This window comes from Cuculus canorus, chromosome 4 (genome assembly GCF_017976375.1).
Source record: "Cuculus canorus isolate bCucCan1 chromosome 4, bCucCan1.pri, whole genome shotgun sequence".
NCBI lineage: Eukaryota > Metazoa > Chordata > Aves > Cuculiformes > Cuculidae > Cuculus > Cuculus canorus.
In genome coordinates, this window is record NC_071404.1 from 16,902,959 (window position 1) to 16,923,432 (window position 20,474).

A 20,474-nucleotide genomic window follows, 5' to 3' on the forward strand; every position below is an offset into this window, starting at 1 on the left:
GCTAGGAGACAGTAGGGAACAGATTCAGCTTTGTCACTGCTCTTGCCTTCTATAGAAAGCATATTTGCTATAGTGAGCAGGTTCTATTCGTTTTACTGTTGAGAAACAAACCTGCAAGGGTATGGAAGCAGATTAGTTACAGTAGAGCTAGAAGAACTGAATGAAAGTTGACCAGTCCCAAAATAAAACAGTACTGGTGACTGGCTGGTGGTCAAACCAGTTGAAGATCACCTCCCAAAGTGTCAGTGGCATTTGATCTGGGACATGGCAGGAGACAAGGGAAATTTGCTTTTTAAATTTATCAGTAAAATTATCTATGGGCTTCCAAAAAGAAAATAAAGGATCCAATCAAATGAATGTAACAGATTGCTTACCCAACGGGAAGCTGAACTCTTCGTAGTTGTTTGAGGGGGTAGAGAGCTGAAAAAAAAAGCTTCTCCCTCTTAACCCCAATGTGGTATCAAGTTGATTAAACCTTCTAAGACAAAAGTAAAATCTAAGTTTCGTCATGGCTTATTGGCAAAGTTAAGTCACTATTTATGACTCAATAGAAAAACATAATTCAAAGCTTGTTTTTTCACTCCCCAAGCATGAAAAGTACCTGCTTGCTTTAAAATGTAGTTTGAAATTAATCTGGGTTTTGCTAAACTGTCACGGAAAGTCACAGTTCAGTGTGGGTCCGATACCTTCTGTGCCCATTATATTGGACAGCTGCAGTGGATGGCTGCATCTGTGGTGAATTTTAATGGTCATGAGATGCGTGTGCTGTATTTCATGCTACTGTGTTGAATTACCGCAGTGCAATGAGAGAGAAGACAACAGTAAAATTAAGGCATGGTTACAGGATTCATTGACGTGCCATACTGTCCAGCCAGAAGCTTTGCAAGTAGAAGAGATTAAGGTTTTATAGAGGCTATTTTCAGTCTCTGAAGGTGTTCTAGAAAGGCTAAAGAAGTTAGAAGTCATCTTTTTTTTTGTCTCTGCAACTTGGGTGTATTAGAAAGCATGGGAGAAAATGTCTTAGTTAAGCATAAAATCAGTGAAAACACTTATAATTTATTGCAATTACTTTTATTGCCTTCAGTGAAAATATTTGTCAGAAATTATAACTCTTCTTAATCTTTATGTGCAAGAACATTGTCCTCTATAACGCTGATATTCTATCGTAAGCTTTGTGACATTTTGTTTTTCATGGTTTAGCTTTATTTTTGCAGCCTTTAACTGTTCAGTGCTGAGCATTTGTAACTCAAGTCTTTGTGTGCAAAGGATCTCAGTTTAATCACCCAGAAGCCAGGATGTGCTCTCTTAGCAGGGGCTTGAGTGCTTGTGCCAAGTTCTTAGCCAAGCGCCAAGAAAATGCTGTCTTTCATATGAGGTGTCTGTCCTGTAGTTCCCCACCTTACTCATTATTTAACTTCTGCATGAAATGAGGTTGAGTTCTTACAGAGATTAGTCTTCTTCAGTAAACGGCCTAACTTTTAATACTAATGTGGACGACTAGAACTGATTCAAGTAGTTCTTCGGGAGGAAACAAGCAATGACAGGCTATCAAAGTCCATACACAGAAGAGTTCTTCACAGTGCATCTCTATTTTTATATTTAGATGCTATTAAACCTACTGTTAAAAATCAGATCTTACTGTTAATATATTCCAGTATCTTAAACTTTTGTGTTACTCTCCATCTTGAGTGTCTAAGTGTATGGCCTTTAGAAGGCAGATTTGTCTTCTTATCAAGTTTCCTGTTAAAGTATAGAATTTGTATTCCAATACTAAGGATTTTATTCTCTTTTAGGATCGAAATAGAATGTATGACAGTCTGAATATGCACTCTTTGGAAAACTCCCTTATTGACATTATGAGAGCAGAGCATGATCCACTTAAAGGTATGTTATTATATTAAATAAAGAAAAAAGGGTCATCCATTCTGCATATTTGAATTAGTGCTGATTGCTAATATTGATACTAGGATCATTAAAATAGCAAATGAATTATTTTCTCAACTAACATGAAAGGTGGATCTCAAACTGTATTTTATTGGAAACATTGATGTGGAGTTGTTTAAAACTTAAATTTTAGTGGTTTCATAGGTTTTTCTCACTCTCTTCCATAGTTCCCTCCTTTCCCCCAAGAAATTATTTGAAATGCAGTTTTCTGTGGTATGAAATTGTACCTCTGTCTGTAAAGATACACTGTTCTGTTAGAGGTAGCCAATAGAGGGTGGGAAGAGAATCAAACCACTACCAGTGTTGGTTGGTTATTTTTGCCTCTCTTTGCAGTGGAAGCTGAAGAGATAATTAAGCCCACTGATAAATTCAAGTTTTGTCCTTTCAAATATATTTTCAGAAGCCCTCAGAGGACTGTAATGCATATAATTGTCCAGTTACTGTTTATCTGAAGAAGTCTAGAAATACACTTGGCTTTACAATGCTGGCTCCTCATCTCTGGGCTCTCTTCAAATCTTTTGCCTGCAATAGTGAGCATATAGCTGATATCTGTGGGCTTTAACTTGAGCTTCTCTACTCACTGTGCGGTAACTCTTGAATTCTGATTGTCTATACTTACGCTCAGGTGGAGTTTACCGTTGAAACTGGGGGAAGGGAGCCCGAGCCATATTATTTGTCTTGATCAAATGTTACTTTGTTTGTGGTGTTATAATTAGACTAACACAATCTAATTTCAAAATTATCCAAGACTTCAGAGTTGCTTTGCAGAAATTAAGTCTTGATATTGAAGCAATTGAAAAAAAAAAGGTAAAAAATAAAATTATTTCTTTTTATGTCATTTTTTACTCCCACCTAGTCTCTATTTCTAGATGCTTTTAGACATAACATGTCTTACATAAGGACCTGTGTTCTCCTAACTTGAGAATTAGGGAAATAGGTAGAATTTAATTGGCTTGTTAATTTTCCTCTTCTTTGCAGTGGAAGCTGAGCTTAAATTTTCTTGTTTCTTACTGCCTACACAGGATTAATTCCAGTTTTAACAATTGTATCTTTTAACTCCATTATTAAATTCATTTTCTGTCTATTTGGTGTATTTACAAAGCATTGTGAAGAAAGAGAGGTTGAAAGCTGTGAACAGTTAGCGCAGTGGTAACTGCTATGGACTAAAAGCAGGCCTTTGTCTTAGAGACAAGTTAACTAGTTAGATCATCCTTGTTTCACAGCATTGTTGGTTCCATTTGCCCCACTTGGGTGGTGACTAATATTTATTTGGTTATTCAAACCTAAATCTACTCTCAGGAAGGATATTAAAAGGTAGAGCTACTGTTAGGCATAACTTCAGAGAATGTAAGTCTTCTGTGACAATCTACTATCGTTGGCACCTCTCACATTCCTGAAAACCCGTTGGGTTTCTTCACTTTTTTCTGTGCACGCTGATGTGACAAATGGAAGTGGTTGCCTTTTTCCCCCTACCGTCTCACTTCCCATTTTGGCTTTATAATGCAGAAGAGTTTTCAGAGGCATGGTGAGCACAGAAAAGACTCATTATTTTTATTCATCTCTTTGTATCTTGTTATGATACAATAGATTAAAACAATGTATTTCCAATAATAGCTTTTTAACAAGCATAAGACAAGACAAAACTTTTAAGATTTTAAAGTGAATTTGGTTCATATATAGATACTTATAAAAAAATCATAGGTTTCAGTCTACAGTTATGGGATTTTAACAGTTCTGTTATCATACTCTTGCAGTGAAAATTCTGCTAAGTTTTATGTTTGCACTATAACAGATGGAAGCCATAGATAGTGATGAATTCAAAGGAAATCCATTTTTTTGCGCTAGTGCCGGAGAACAATGCACACGCCAACTGAATTTACATAGAGGAATTGTGTGCTGTTGTTTAAATAGGTTGATTAAGATTTTTTTCGTCTTTGTTGGTTATTTCAGCTGAAACAGCTAGCTACATTTTTAACAGTAAGACATGAGCAATGTTCCTTACTGACTGAAAACGGGAAGAAAAGATCACATCCCAGAATAGCCTTTTTGTTCCTCTCTACCCCTCTTCTGTCTAGTCACACTTAGTTTGCATTTCTGCGATTTCCTAGCAACTTTAACTTTTTTTTTTTCCCTGCAAACCATGAAACACTCATTTTGCTGTTTCAGTGTCTGTGGCTTTTCTTTTCACCACAGAAAACCTGTCATTTACTTAAGAGCCCATCAGATTTGCTGGCAGAATACACATGATTAAGAACGTTGTTCTTGTTTGTTTGTTCTTTTTATTAACATATAACACACTTTGTAGTCAAGGAATATTTTGTAACTAGAAAATATTTTCATGACAAGTTTTTGAGTAAATGTAAGCACACTAAAACAATGCATCTTTTATATCTGGCCACAGCAGTAAAATGAAAGTCCCTGGAATTTTAAGCACGTGCTTCAGATTTAGCTGCTTACAATATCTGGAGTATGACTAAGCATCTTGTCTCAGACTTTGCACAGTGCAGAACAGACACTGTGTACTAGCTTACAGCTTCAAGTTTTGCATTTCAAGATCCATTTTAGAAGAAAGGAAAATTTTACCACTTCTGCTTTCATGAATGTGAAAAAAGTTTACTTTAAATAAAAATATAGATTATAGATGCACAGTTTTGGCTTCACTTAAACAAAGATTAGTCATTAGTACAGATGTAATCAAAAGAAAGAAGTGATTTTTAGCTTTCAGTAAAACAATTTTTCAAGGTAGGTTAATAGGGAATAGATGCTTGACTTCACTAGTCATTGCCGCAGAAGTACTGAGCATATTAAACTAATCTCTCCAGTGCTGCTTTCTAGAAGTGTATTTTATAATAAGACATTAAGTAGTGTTTAAGATTACCCCATCCAATCAATGGCGTATATAGACTAAAGTTAAAATTAATAAAAGTTAAAGTAATTTAATTTGGTTTTACATCATTTTTCTTAAATACACTTTCGTTTTTCGAATGGGTCATAAATATTTTGAGAGAAGTTCAATTACAATATTGATAGCTGGAATACGTGCATATTGGTAGTGTAATTCTTTTGCAGACATCTCTCTTGTGTACTTGGATTTTTTTTTTCCCTGTTCCTCCCCCAAATACCAATGTTTCTTGATGTAGAAAACTTGGATTCTACACCTTCTGAAAAAAGGAAATCAAATACACTTGGGCTAAAACAAATTATGGAAAAATGTTAGAAGAAATGGTTATATTTTGCATGGAATATGTGTTAGAATTGAGGCGTAGACATTTTAATGGAATCTGTCTACTGTTTTAAACATCCTTCTAGTGAAGACTGGTATTTTCCGTGTAATTTATGGGCTTGTGTAAGGGAAGAGTATGGATACTGTATTCAATTTATAATTCATTTCTATTTCCTGACCAAGTCTTGTATAGCTCTGCAAGCTAGATATAAAGTAATACAGAATTTGTATTAGCCATAGCTCTATTACTGGGAGTAACAAGAAACACTTGTTTGTGAGGGGCAAAACAATTTTTTTAGGAAAGTTACATAAATTTATTTTTTTTATAGCTAGGAATTAATAAAAGTAAAACTCTTACTTAGCTTGCGTGGGGGAAATGTAACTTGATATACATAGAAGTCTGTCTTGCTTTTTTCTTTTTCCCTTTCAAATTTGTTTAGTTGAGCTTTTTAGCTGTTACACATCTGTCTTTTAAAAGCAACCTGCTGGCGCATGCTCTGAAGTAAAAAGAAGAGCATTGGTGACTCAGCAACACAGTAGAGAACATTCACTTTGTTTCCCTATGGTAACTTTTGTTTTCAAAAAAAATTTGGTTTATATTTCGTGTTTTGAAGTTCTAAAGTTTATAGTTATGCAATTGCCTCCTAGAGTAATTGAAACTGTGCTCAGAAAAGTGTTTCTAAGGCTGAACGGAAAAAGTGTGAAGGGAAAAACTTTGCATTTAGTCATATAAAAGGCTCTGAAATGGCACGTACAGGTGTCACAAACTTTCTGTGATGAATATATTTCAGACTGATAGACTGAATTGCCTAGATAGATCGACTGTCAGAGAAGACGCATTTGGCCTCATTATGACTTACATAATTCTTACACAAGCATTTGAAAAAGTATAGTATCCAGGCTTTCTGTAACTAGGTGGTGTCCAAACATGGGTTTGTGCTGTTGCCTTAACTACGCTGATTGAAAAACTGAGCTTTCTGAAACTGCTGCAATCCTCTACGATTCCCTGGTCTGTTAAAATAGTTTAGGAAAAGTGGTTACTGTGGAAGATTCTTGTCTTCTAATCAGAGAATCTCTTGAAAAAATGAAGATGGGAAAGGAATTTAAGGCCTTTAAAAAAAGGGGAGAGTACATATGAAATATCAAATTTGTGAAACTGTGACTCAGCAGTGTTTAAAACAGTCATCAATCATATCTATCCCAAATGTTTTAATATATGGTGATTCCTTTAACAGTTTAGTTAAACATGAATAGAAAGTATGCCTTTCTCAAAGCAGATGTGAATTTCCCTTAAAATGAAAAATCAGTAAGCACAACATCTGTACGCTGAGAATCGTACAAAAAAAAGCTTCCGTTGCCCATATTAGTAACATGAATTTACAGAAATGTAGTTAAAACTAAGTTTGTTACTCTTTACCCATGATTTTTATCTGTATTTAGTGGATACACTGCCCAAAATGTATTTGCAAGCTCTTTTCTTTTTTTTTCTGTGCTTCTGGAAGAATATGGTGTAAGAAGTACAGACCATACACTGCCCAAAATGTATTTGCAAGCTCTTTTTTTTTTTTCTGTGCTTCTGGAAGAATATGGTGTAAGAAGTACAGACCAGGCAGTTCTGCTAGTGTTAATCACGCTTAAATAAGGAAGAGGGGGATGGATTTCATAGAACTCTACTTGTATAAGGAATGTCAAACACACCTGCTTCTCCTTAGCAATGCTATTTTGAATTTAGCCATAATACATGACAATTACTAATTAATAGTAATGTGATGAAGTTGCAAGTTCAGGTTTGCACAGAGAAAATTTCTATAATATGACACTTTGATAAAATACTGTAATATTAGGCATTGTGTTTGTTCCAGATAGCAGCATTTCACTAATTTTAGATGCTGTAGACCTAAAATCTGTAGTCAGTGTAATAAGTACTTTTCATTTCTTGGAAATTGAATAGGTATTATTTAAATATTAGATATTCTCTGATTTGAAGTTTGATTTTAAACTAATAAAACATTTTTATATATTAAAATCTTTTTAAGTGGACAGAGCCCACTGGAATTGCTAGAATTGAATGGTTTATATGATTCTGGATTACTGACATTAAAGTAGGATGGGATTACATAGGATTTGTGGTGAGGACAGTTCTTAAAATGGTACTTTTTTTTAAACACACTGAACAACGTGCAGTGAAAATAGCTGACTAGAAAGAATATACAGTAGAAGCGAAGTAAATTGTTATAAGATGGTGCTTCCATGTTCTGTATTTTGTATACTGCTATCTTAAGTGAGGTTTAATATTAGATATGTCCATTTAACTAGAATAATCTGTTAAAAATGGTGTAATCTGAGCTCTGTGTAAGAAGATTGATGTTGCAGTGAGTTCCACACATGAGGTGTTTTGAATTTGTGTATATCATTAAATTCAGGTGGACATGCTAGAAACATGCATTTAGCTTCAGATTAGTCTGAGGGATAAGAACCTAAGCTAGAGTAACAAATAGTAGTGCTTGTATTTTGAAAAAGTAAGCAAATCCTGTATGTTAATTTTTTTAACATTGTAAGGCCTAGTACTAGACAAGGTAGTAAATACAAGTATTAAGTTCACAAGAATGCAGTAATTCAAGATAAGATTTCATTGAAATAGCCACGTAAATAAGACTTAAAAGTATTAGCTGTACATATACTGAATACTGTGTTACTCAATTTCCTTTCTAACCCTCAAATCATTCTAAACTAGTTTTCCTCCCCAGGTGTTGACACTGCTGGGCTTCTCTCTCCTGGTAGGCCTTAAATCTGACCTCTCTTTCTGTAGTAATTACAGAAAAATGTATCTTTTGTCTCCCTTGCTGAATAGGAAAAGATAAATGTATACAGACACGGAGAAAGACTGTCACCACTGACTTGAGGAGGTTCAAGATGACATAATAATTTCTCACAATTTCCATTGTTATTCTCGGGAGAGAACACATTCTGGTTTGCAAGAAACAGCTCATGCTGTTGCCAGTATTTCTGTAGCACCGTATATAAATGTGATGGTGACAGTAAATAATTTTGTAAAATCCTTGTTATTAGGCAAATGAGCATTGTGCTTATAGAGCAAAGAACTAAGATGAAAAGCGAACTGATATGTTGTACACCAGGCTGAGCAATTCAGTGGCAGCTTCCAGACAGCAATTTAAGGCTGCCTTGCTCCTAATTCTTTTCCTATTACACCAGCATGCATTGCTAGTAGGTCAGAGTAGTTATAGTTCCAGGAAACATTAGGTACACCTGTAAATGTCCAGCATGACAGAAAAAATGGCTTGTATATTAAAACTGGATATCTTGAAGATAAGGGACATGAAGAGCAAAGCAAATTGTTCCTACCTAATCTGCAGGTGTTCTAATACCTTCCACTCTTACAATAATGAAATATGCAGGAAGAGAAATAGTATGTGGTACTAAAAAAATCTTTTTGCTACAATACCTGTAAATAATAAGGCTGAATAAAACATCCTAAATTATCTTAATCTTGCTATTTTGAAGTATTGACTGTAAAGTTTGTAATGTATAATTTTTTTCTACTTTTTTGGTAGATAGTTATGTTGGTTTCCTAAAGGGAAAGAGCAAAACTTAAACACATTAACAAATTTTCAGAATTTTTTTTTTTTTTTTACTATTTAACCCTAAAGGTGTCCCTTGATGTGGAACTACTATTGTGAGGAATTTCCAGTCTTGCTGCTAACCACATGGTGGATTCACTGGGGGGGGGGACGGGACACAGTGTGTGATAGGACTTGTTCGAATACAGTAATACATGGATTGCTGATTTGGTTTTCTGTCTTTTTTTAATTTTTTTCTCTGTGTTTCTCTTTAGAAAGAGTGAACCTTATTAGGGTATGATAGTGTCTTACTAATACTTGTGTCTTGCAAGCCATCTGCATATATATTCCCCTTTAAGCAGGTGTGAGTTACAAACACCCATTGCTTCCAGATCGGATTCCTCTCCCTTATGCCTCCACAAATATTCTTATTTCTTCCAGAAGATTTAAATAGTTAAGTTACAGTATTGTTTTTATATATATGCTTACGGATTATAAACAAGCAATTATGTTTGAATAGCAAGATAGAAGGAAACTCAGGTTTTTGCATGTCAAAGCCCACTTCTTCTGAACACAGCGGCTATTGTAAATGTCTCTCTAGGGTCAGTGTGCACTACTGGTGTGTTTGCAGCTTTCTGCAGACAGAAAACATCTCCCTTCATAAGAAGGAATTTGTAGTGAAGAGACACTTCAGCTGTGCATTTTAAACCATTCACTTAACTACTAAAAGTATACTATGCACCAGTGTAGTAAAATGCAATACTTTAAAAATTCTAATGTTGGAATGTAAGGTTTTCACTTAATTTTTATTTAATATGAAATGTTGAAAATGTTACCTATCTTATTGTTTGATTTTTTTTATTCTATAAACCAGTACTCTATTTTTGCCAGACTTACTTAAAAATATCACATATGATGGTTGTATGTAATAGACGAAGATACAGTCATAAATTGGTTAGTATAATTTCAATGCCTAATTCCTATTAATATGATTTTTCTTAAATTGATTCCATAGAGAAGCACTGAACTGTAGAAATGCCGCTCTGTCAAGCAATATGCATAGCACAGTTATTCACAATCACTATGAAAGAGAAGACTAAAGCAGTCAGCACTATTTCTGGGTGTCATGAAACAAAAAGTGGCTTTATCCTATTGGAGCTGATCCTAAAGCACATTGCAGATCTTATGACCAGAGAATTAAGGTTAAGAAGTCTGTTCTTGTCAGCTTTAACTTGGGTCAAGGGTATTGTTGGTTAATGTGCTTGGAGTTAAATATTAGCTCTTTATTTCCCTTAGGCAAACTGGAAATATAGTTTATATTTAAATTCTAAGCTGTGATTTTTTTTTTCATTATTTTTTCCAACATAATAGCTAAACCCATTGCATTTGTTTTGTTTTGTTCTTTGATTTTGTTTTTTTTTTTTTAAGGTCGCTTGAGTTATCCACATCCAGGGACTGACAATCTTCTGATGTTAAATGGTAAGTGCTAATCTTATAACAGTTTCTAATTATCTCCAGCTTAGTTTAAATCTGACATGTTGGTATAAAATTATACTATTATATTCTGTTATTGAATTACTTGCCTCTAGTCTTCAACACTGATGGGACTGTTGCCATTTTTCAGAGTCAAATGACGAGAGCTAATCTTGCAACAGCCTTTCATTATATCTAGCTTATTTGAAATCTGAAATGCTTCTAAGCATGCACTGTTCTTTTTTTGTTCTCAAGCAAACCAGTGGTGTGTTCTCCAAAGATGTGCTAGAAATCTATTACACAGGAACAGGAATTGGGAAGATAAGGCCAGAAAGGCATGGGTTTCTATCTTGTCTAAATAAAGAGTGAGCTAGGTACTTTCCGTTACGCTTATGTGCAATAACATTTTATTTTTGTTGAGTATTTTGGAAGTGATTTTTTCAAATATGTTTCTAACTGCAGAGTAGGCTGAAGTTAGAGTTCATGTTCACGTTCCTTTCCCAGTAGGTCAGACTTCATGAACATCTGCTCCTTGGTGAAGGCATGAACTTTAGCCTTTGTTCAAGGCTAAAGAAGAAAGCAGAACTTGATAATCCATCATAAGTCAATAATAAATCAGGGGGGTTGCACACAAATGTTTTCTACATTGGGAAAAATTAAAGCTTTAATGCCACAGCTTCTGTATATTAGAAAAAATTGTAGTCTTCGGTTTCCTTCTGTGCTTAAGTGGATTCAAGCTAACATTTCTCTGTATCCTGTAATTAATGCCTTGGAGGGAGGAATAAAGAAGAGGAGCATTGGTAATCCAGAGACTCGCAGTTCTCCCTTGCTTTCTCAGTAACTGTTGTAGTTGCTACAAGGAGGAGCAGACCTTCATGAAAGAAAAGCACCATTTTTAAGGATCTTGGGCCCACCTATGTGTGTTGTAATACTTAACACTAGATCATGACCCTCACTGGATTTTAGTTGGCTTGATTTTAGTGAACTGGTATCTCTGGACCCCGGAAAGGTTCTGACGTGAGCGAAACTGGAATTCTTCAACCCTTTTAAGACTAAGCACTACCATATAAAACTTAGTTTTAGATATAGGGGTTTTTTTCAAGTGATAGATCTTTTCCAGCTCATTTGAAGTGTACTTACTGAACTTTACTTACTAGTTACAGTTTTCATTATTTTAATTAAATGAATCAAAGGAGAGCTGATTTGTGTTTTAATAACTTATATATCTGATAATTATACATGTTTCAGCTCAAGCTGTTAAAAAAAAAGGCAATGCATTTTTAATGGCTGTTTTCCCTCAAAAGTCGAAAAAAGATATTTCAGAATGGGTTTACCTGAGTATGCTTTTAATTGTCAGCTTAGAGAGAACCTTTTTGTAGCCAAGGAATAATTCAGGAGTCCAGCTTGTTGGGGTGTTTTCCCCGTTATAGGGTTCTCCACTTTGGTAGTTTAATGTGTTGATTTTTTATTAATGGTTATTGAAATGTAATTAAGTATTTTATTAGTTTGGCAAGGGAGTCCATCTTAAAGATACTATAGCTGGCTGTGCTTCTAAAAAAAAAGGTGGTTTAGTTCAAACAAGTTACTAAAGTTCTATACAGGAATATGGATTCTTTTAAATGATAAATAAGTATTAATGAAAAAGGCTTCATTAATTCGGTGTCATCATTTGATTATTAAATCGTGAATGTTGGTGACATGGTATTTTATCTTACTTTCTATCATAAATTTTATAGTTCTCCCTAAATAAGGGCAGCTTGCCTAGTAGTTTTTCCTGTTACACAACATAATATCTTTAATTCAGCTCAGTTCAGTTATTTATAACATGTACATATTTGATCTCTGGTATATATTTGAAATATATGTCTGAATAAAATACAAGTTGTACAATTACTATTTGTGTGATAGCAGTGCTCACATAGTGTACGAAGTTATATTGTATTGATGTTAGATAAACATGCACAAAAAGTGTATTTACTTCTATCTTTTATTTCTACCTCTGACCTGAGTTTAAGTTGCAGAAAGGGTCCTGTTAAGCCTTACTAGTATGCAACTTCAGAGATATAGAAACAGAAGGGTTTAACTATTAAGAAATATCTTTGTTGTACTTACAGCACTCTTAATATTGGAAGCTTCCAATGGTATTTGACTTCATTTTTATTTGGCATCATTGTACCTGTTGCTTAATTTATATTTTCTAGAATAAAAATATATCATTTGTGCTTCTTCACTCATTTGAAATCTTTCAGAGTTTTTGACTGATTAAGATATCCAGCTTATAGACTAAAAGGTAAAAAAAAAAAAACCACAAATTAACAAGTTCAGGAAGGAAAGTTTAATCTCTCCTTTTTTCTGTTGTTTTAAAGTAATTATTTGCCTGTAGTGTCTGGCCTTTCCCATAAGGCTGTGTCCTGTGCAATTATTTGTCTGAACACGTGCACTAGTTAGGTAAATGTGTGTATTAAATACATACATACAAACCATATGTATAGCTAAGTCTATAGTGAAATATATAATGTTTATATTTATACAGACCATGTGTTCTGTAAGCGTATGTGCTTTTAAAGGTGTAAAATATTATGCAGATGTTATTTTAATAAATACAGAAATATTTCTGATGGAGTCTAGTCTTCAGAAATAATAATCTCATTGCTTGTAGCATACCAAAAATTTGATTTGGTGGAACTGTTTTCATAAGTAGTATCTGGCCTTTGAAAGGAAGTTTATATAAAACTAGTGTAGAGAGATTAAAACACTGAAGTTACGTAAAGTTAGAATATGTTTGCTTTAACATCGTGTTTGTAGTAATGGTAGGACTCTGTACTTATTAAAAAAACTTACCTATAGTATAACCACCACAGTCTTAAAAGTCTGGATAAAAATAGGAAGAAATAACAAGATTTGCAAACCCACACGTTTTGTTATTAATGATCACATTTATTGTGGCAATTCCTATAGATTGTGTAAGAATGGGATTGTATTTTTCTAGATGTGAAGTAGCAGAAAAGCCCTGCCCCAACTTATTTGCAGTCTAAATGGACAAGACAGATAAATATCAGGGAAGGAGGTTTGCCAGACAAGTAAAGTAAATAGTGTGACAAGATCAAGTACAGTTATTTTGTCATTTTCTTTGATTTCATTGTTTTGCTAAAGCAAAGAATACACAGATAATTTAGATACATTGCTGTAATTGCCATATATATGTACTGTAGCAACTACCCTATTAAGTTGAATCTCATTGTGGTTTCTTTAGAATTTTAATAACCCTTTTGTGTTTTTCCTTAAAATTACTGTTATTTATTTTTAAGTGCATGAAGCAAAACAGTTTGGGCTTTCCATACCAAAATATTTTTATGCATATTGGTTCATCTTAACTATGAAAACATGAGAAAATAGCTGAGCTGGTTTGATGAGCAGAAGTGGCAGTTGAGAAGAGAAATTCCTAAGGCTTGTGCCAGAAGATGTTTATTCATATACATTTATATATTATTCTTTCAGAGAGAATGTGGCACTGCGGTCATTGGTACGGATGTGATGCACTTCAATTTCTCCTGATTATTTTAGTTTTATTTGTGGAAGAAAATTAAAAAAAAAAAAGACATACTGGGGGGTTAGACAAGGGCTTAGTGACACTAATGCTATGGTGGGAGTCACTTTGGCCAAGAGTCAGAAAAGATTGGTGCATGCTGCACAGTGACATAGGACTGTGTGTCTTGTAGGTGCCCGACTTCAGAGGAAAATAAATTCTGAAGTTCAGCCACTACTCCAGTGCAGCAGCAGCAACTCATGAGAGAACCAATCATGTTGAAGAATACATTATGTTTTGTGGATTCTGTTTTGATGTGGGACATCTGGATTTAGGTGTTTCCTCTTGGTTAGATACTCAGGTCTCTTTTTGGAGAGTGGGCTTTTGTGTTTGGCTTAGTAGTGTAAAGTTGGAGTCTGTGAAAAACTTTAAGCCAAAGTCTGTTCTGATCAATAGTAATTATTTCAGATGAAAGAAAACAAGTTTGAAAGTGAGTTCAAGTTGGACAGAAATACGATAACTGTTGTGTAAAATCTGAACAGTTTTAAGGAAGTGAAAAAGAGGCATTTTCAGAATTCCATAAGCAATTCACTGAATTCTTAGTAGGAAGAGATCAAAATAACAAAATAAAAAAAATACTAAAAAATTACTAAAAATACTGTGCAAACAGGAGGCACCAGGATATAAGTACATAGTAACATGAGAACAGAACAGCAAATGACATTTATGAATCAATGAGTTTATGGGGCTGCATAGATTTCAGTATCCCAGAACCACAGTTGCTTTTTAGGAGAGATGTTTGTATGGAGCCCTAGTAAAATCAGAACAATATTGCTGAGACGCAAGGATCTTTGTTCATAGATGTTGCTATAACATTATGGGTTATAGTAACATTCTCTATTTGTATATTGAACTACAGTGCTATAATGATTAAAATCTTTTGCACAGTATGTGAAACAGGAACAGAAAATACTTTGTGGAAATGTAACTAAGAAATTGCACATGGCTTAATAGTTTTTCCTGTTTGTAATCTGTCTGGTTTTGGTTTGCTAGCCTTCAGGCAGAGAAGCAGTTGGTATGATCTTCTGAACTGTAGCTATAAGTGTGATCTCTTTAAGAATCTTGCAAAACTCAGAAGTTAGGAAAATCTTGGATTTACTTGCAGTCTGTCAGAAATTGTTGCTTTGCCTTTGTGCAGTGTTTTTGATACAATGCTGTTTCTTGTGACTTGTGCCCTGATTTTGTTTGCTACTACAAGGAGTCTTTTGTTTCAAACAAAACCTTGCGGTTAATTTTCTGCTAGGTCTTTTCATGAAAAAGGAAGGTCACGGCTTATAGCATTTGTATTGTCACTGCAAGGGACTGTACAAACTGTTCCATGGACCAGGATGTTTCTGTGATTAATTTAATGCTTGCTACATGCTTTTTAAAGTAATATTTTCCTTTTTACAATTTCAGCACCCCGTGTGTTATTTATACACTTGTCTAAGAGAGAAATAGCATTTGTGAGAAGGAATTAGAAAGTTACCGTAGTTTATTCATCCACAATTCACATGAAGTTGAGTATAAAGACATGCTGAAATATTTTAAAGTGTGCTCTATATGGCTGATGCTAACGTCAATTCAGTAGTAAAATAGTATTGTATTTAAGTGAGACTTAAGTTTAATGCATTCTCATCTACAGTTATCAGGAGCAAGTACCGATGCAGATTTTTACTTATTGCTTACCCACATAGTTATTTGTATCTTAAACATTTTAATATGTGGGCATAATACAGTTATTTGACATTTTACAATTTGTCCTTTGTTTGCATGCAGCAAGGAGTTATGGGCGAAGACGAGGTAATTCACTTCTGTTTGTTTCAGTACAATTAATTCTGATTGAGCTGTTACTGATCATTACAATTAATTCAGATTGTTGATTATAAATGCTTATCTGCATGTTGTCTTAGTTTGGGGAAGATGGAGGATGTGAGGGAAGGAGGGGTGCAGTCTGGGGTGTTATGATCATTGCTCTGTGTTTAGAGTTTGAATTGCAAACCCTTTGATCAGTTAAAGCAGTAGTTATAATCATAATTCAGTTCATAATAATGGCTACTGCTTGCAGTTGCCGCCCCATTTAAAAGTATAGTTTGCTAGTTCTAACTTTGTCTTCTTTTGCTTCTGTAGAAGAGGTAGTGTATAGACTAAAAACTAAAAAGCCTTTCGTAAACTTACCAAGAAATCTGGTAGACAACTCTTAGAAACAATAAACACATTTCAGTAGTCTAAGCCATTATATGCTTATATGATCTTGGAAAAGCTATACTGACTTACCTGCATGAGGATGTGACCTGCAGTTGTTACAGAGGCCACGTAAAGCATGCAGCAAAAACATCAAGATCTCTGATAGCTTCCAGTATTCACAACACACGCATAAGTTGATGTGTCACTCTCGTGACCTCTGCATTGGTTCGTAATTGATTTCATTGTGTCCTTGATGCAGAGAGGAAAGATGATCTAGATCAGTGTATGTGTATGTAACAGTACAATTGTGTTTTTATGACTTCTGGCAGATCCTGCTTAATTTCTTTCACTGTCCTAAAACAAAAAGAACCAAGTGTTTAAAAGGGCTTATCCTTTTAATTCACAGTCATCATAGAAATGTAAGAGTCTAGCAAAATGCATTTTCGCGCTCTTCATCTGGGAGGCACTTAAATGTGGAAAGGAGGGAGAAAAAAATATTAGGAGCCATATAGACCATGTTACTGTAAAGGTGTTAATCCATTGTCTTCTACTGTCATCTTAGCTCTCTGAGGAGCTAGTCTCACTTTGGCAACCTCTACCCACATTAAAGTAAAACTGATCTCTCCAGTATCACTTCAGAACATGTCCTGGTGGTTCAATTTGTACTGAGAAAAGAGCCTTAGATTCTCATTGTTCTTCAATTTTAACATTGGTCTGTGGGTAAAAAACTTCTTTCTGAGGGTTATTCTTCGGTTACTTTTTCCTCCTAAATACATGCGTATATTGTAAATTGGAATTGTTTAAGAAGTACTTATAGAGAAACACAACCATAATTTTCATGGTACAAAGACACCTTCCTTAAGTATGAATTGTGTGTTGCTTTTTAAAACATAGCACAAAAGCTGAGCACACCACTCTTAAACGTTTCTGTGGCAATATTCTACTACCACCAAGTTTATTTCAATTGACATGTTCTTAAGTCACTTAAGTTTTATTTCTCTTCCTGCACTTTAGAGACTTGCAGAGATGAAGAGCAAATCTGTGCTTTCTATAACGCTAACTCAGCTCAATTGTAGTCATTTTAGATTTGATAACACTATGATAACAGCTCCATCATTCACATCAGTAAGTCAGAAACCCATTGTTATCTCTTTTGTGATTTTACTTCTTTGTGTACGTCTTTAAGATCTAATAATTCTTGTTAGTCTTTAACTGAAATTCATAACCACATCACTCAGTTGCTGCAGTCTTCATAGCATGATCCTGCTCCTCTGAGGTCTAAATGGATGATTTACTGGAAGAATCTGCCTGGCTGCTTCTTCCAGCTGTGTTAACTTACTGTTTTTCCCTTGCTTCCTCACTTTCCTGCCCAATGAGCACCAGCTACATGCTTCCACTTTTAAAAGCACTCTACAGCTCGGTTATCTAGCTGTCTAGTTGAACATATCGTTATGCTAGCAATCAAGGATGCCATCACTTGATCCCCACTAGTCTTATTAAACACATGCATCACCATTCTTAGTGGAAAGGAGGAGCCTGCTACAGCTTTCTGCATTTGCTGCCTTCCTCTCCATCAGGTGCCTGTTTTAGACACAAATGTGAAATGCTATCATAAAGATATTGTAGTTAGTCTTTATGACTTATCACAGTCCTGTGGTCCTGCTTTTATTTTGTGTTCTTCATGATATTTTATTATGCCTGGTGGTTTTCTATCTTCTTGTGTCTTCACTCAGTATTTTTGATGTATTGTGTTTTTATTGTGGTTTAGATATCAAATCAGGGCCATTAGCTATTGCCTCAATATAGGTCATTATTCAACAGATTTGCTTTCTATTCTCCAGCCTTGTCTTTAAGCATTTTATTCGGAGGTGGTCTTCTGAAAGTGAACAGCTTTCATACTGCTCTTGCACTTAGCTGAACAGCAAAATGTCTTCAGGTGTTCCTCCCAGGGCTGTCCTGGGAGGGGATAAAAGTTAGAGACTGCAATATGGCTCACAGCTAAGGTACTGCAGTTAGCTGTCAGGGACCTACTACTCCTACGTATGGATTTGCAGTGGGTGAATCTGGAAGAGTTGCTTCCCAAAAGTGCACTACATTGTTTTTTTTGTTTTGTTTGCTTGCTTGGTTTTGGAAAACAGTTGAATTTTTTTTTTTTTTTTTTAAAAAAAAAAGAGTTAAAGAGACACGGGAAGAATTGCACTTCAGGAGAAATGGTGATGGGGGTATTTATTTTGCTTCACAAAAATGTTTCTTTTGAAGCTTTTTGCAGTTAAAAGACTGATTTCTGAATTTGAAATCGTCATTAATCTTTGTTACTAATCTAAAGCAGAGAGAATTTGAATAAGCTAAGATATATATCTGGGCCTTCTGAATCTCTTCATTTTGGAGTTTCCTAAAATTTTATAATATGAAATAGGGAGGAAATAATGGATCAGAATTACTGTGTTTTCACTCACTACTGACATCAATACGCCTGTTTTGATCAGTTTGCATTTGCAAAGCCTTTGAACTTCTCAGATTTTACACTTGCTTTTCAGGGTATTGTAGTTTTACTGCAGATTGCCACATGTTAGGAACTACCAATGGCTTCTCTCCAAAGCTGTGGTAGATTTGAAAGGAAGAAGGATAAGTCAGTGCTATGACTCATTTTAAATGTTATGTTTTGCGCATTTATTAAAATTCTCTTTTGCTTTCTTAGAAATTAGATCTGTTCTTATGTTATCAGCATCATATACCTTTAAAAGAGAAGGGAAAGCATACCTGTTTGAAGCTTCTTACTGTGTCTGTGTTTTATCTGTTTCCCGCTTTAACTGAAAGTGTAAGATTTTTAGACATGCAGTAGTGATTCGGGTGAGGGAAGCTATAAACTTAGCTTGAAGCTAAACTAAAGGCAGACTAATGAAACTCACACGCAGCCATTAATACAATTTCTTTGTAAATAAGACCTTTTATTTAAAAACAAATGACTGCTTTCATGCTGGATGCAACAGAATAACTACAGTATAATACAGGCTGAAGTATGAGGCTAACAATGATGTCAGCTCGCAATCTTGAATTTCCGTTTTGCAATTTAAATACATTTTTCATTTTCTTAATTTTTCTTTGAACTAATGTGCTCTTCTCTAATACCTTAGTATCTTCAGTTTTACTTTCCAGACTCCTGTTTCTCCCTTCCCTAAAATTACATAAGTATGTACTGCCACAAAATTATTTTAATATGTATTATTATCTTTTCTTTTTAAGGCCGTTCTTCCCTCTTCCCCATAGATGATGGTTTGCTGGATGATGGTCATAGTGATCAAGTTGGAGTCCTGAATTCACCTACCTGCTTTTCAGCTCATCAGAATGGAGAACGAATTGAGCGTTTTTCTCGAAAAGTGTTTGTTGGAGGTCTTCCACCAGATATTGATGAAGGTGAGCAACCTGAAAGCTAAGCAAACTAAGTGTGAAGGGAGAGAAAAAGAGATTTTGAAAAAGCTAAATGAAGTAGTAGAAATAGTCCACCCAGCAAAATAATGTTGTGATGTAAAAGGCTACAGCTATGTATATTTTTTTATGACAGTTGCTATGTTGAGCTTAATGGTCATCCATCTCTTTTGGTTTTGAGATTGCCTCTGATTCTGCACTTGCAGACTGTAGAATTGCATGTGATGCCTGGAATTTGTGCTCCTGCTTAACTTGCATCTTCCTTTGAAATACATGTTAGTCCTTCATAGTGTCCTCTAACTGTGCCTGCTTTATTCTATATTCATAGAAAACTTCTATTAGTAATTGAATTTCAAATTCTGTTTTACCATTACCTGACGATCTCTGAAGTGGTTTAGAAAGGTTAATATTATTTCTGTTCATAAATGGAGAAACTAAGGCAGAGGAAGGTCAAGTAGCAGAGTACTCGGTGATGCATTGAACATAGAAGGTACCACAGAAGCTCAGATTGTTACATGATGCAGTTGGAATTGGTTAGTACAATAGTGCTGATTTGAAGTAATAGTGCTGGTTTATATTAGCTTTCACCTGTGCAGATTAATGTAAATTAGATGCTAGCTTTGTTATGTAAACAGAAGTCCCTTTACAAGGTTTGCAGTAATCCTAGAGTAAGTTGCAATAAATAAGCTGACTGTGGTTAATTAACTTTCAGACATGGAAAGACCATATTTTGATTTCATCTTCATTGTGATGCTCCCTTGCAATGTACCAAGAGATTTATTTTATTATACTTCAGCTTTTTTTTGATGCATTTTAGATTCCAGTTCAAACATGCACTGTTGCCTTTAATACAAATGCTAAATAATCATTCATGAAAATACATTTTATTTCTTCCCTGCCTGTTCATATGATGATGGCAGGATGTGACCGAAAGAAATGGAACAGCTTTGTGTTTGGTCAGCTATTGCTCTTGTAGAGTTTAGAGTTTTAATTTTTTCCTCATAACGAAGGTTCTTATAGTCAATAATAGGAAGGAGTAACTGGGATAGAAAGGCATCGACAAAGTTGGGCAGGGGGT

General features: G+C 34.8%; 1 protein-coding gene across 2 annotated transcripts in view; it reads left to right on the plus strand.

The window, feature by feature from the left end:
- The window catches only part of CPEB2 (cytoplasmic polyadenylation element binding protein 2), a 49,514-nt gene that overhangs the window by 11,728 nt on the left and 17,312 nt on the right, over window positions 1-20,474 (plus strand). Inside the window, exons 3-6 of one of the 2 annotated variants that reach the window (XM_054064298.1) lie at window positions 1,794-1,884; window positions 10,174-10,224; window positions 15,563-15,586; window positions 19,214-19,384. In XM_054064298.1, the coding sequence (XP_053920273.1) occupies window positions 1,794-1,884; window positions 10,174-10,224; window positions 15,563-15,586; window positions 19,214-19,384 (337 nt within the window). The remainder of the gene's footprint in view (window positions 1-1,793; window positions 1,885-10,173; window positions 10,225-15,562; window positions 15,587-19,213; window positions 19,385-20,474) is intronic. The other variant, XM_054064299.1, reaches the window with a different exon arrangement.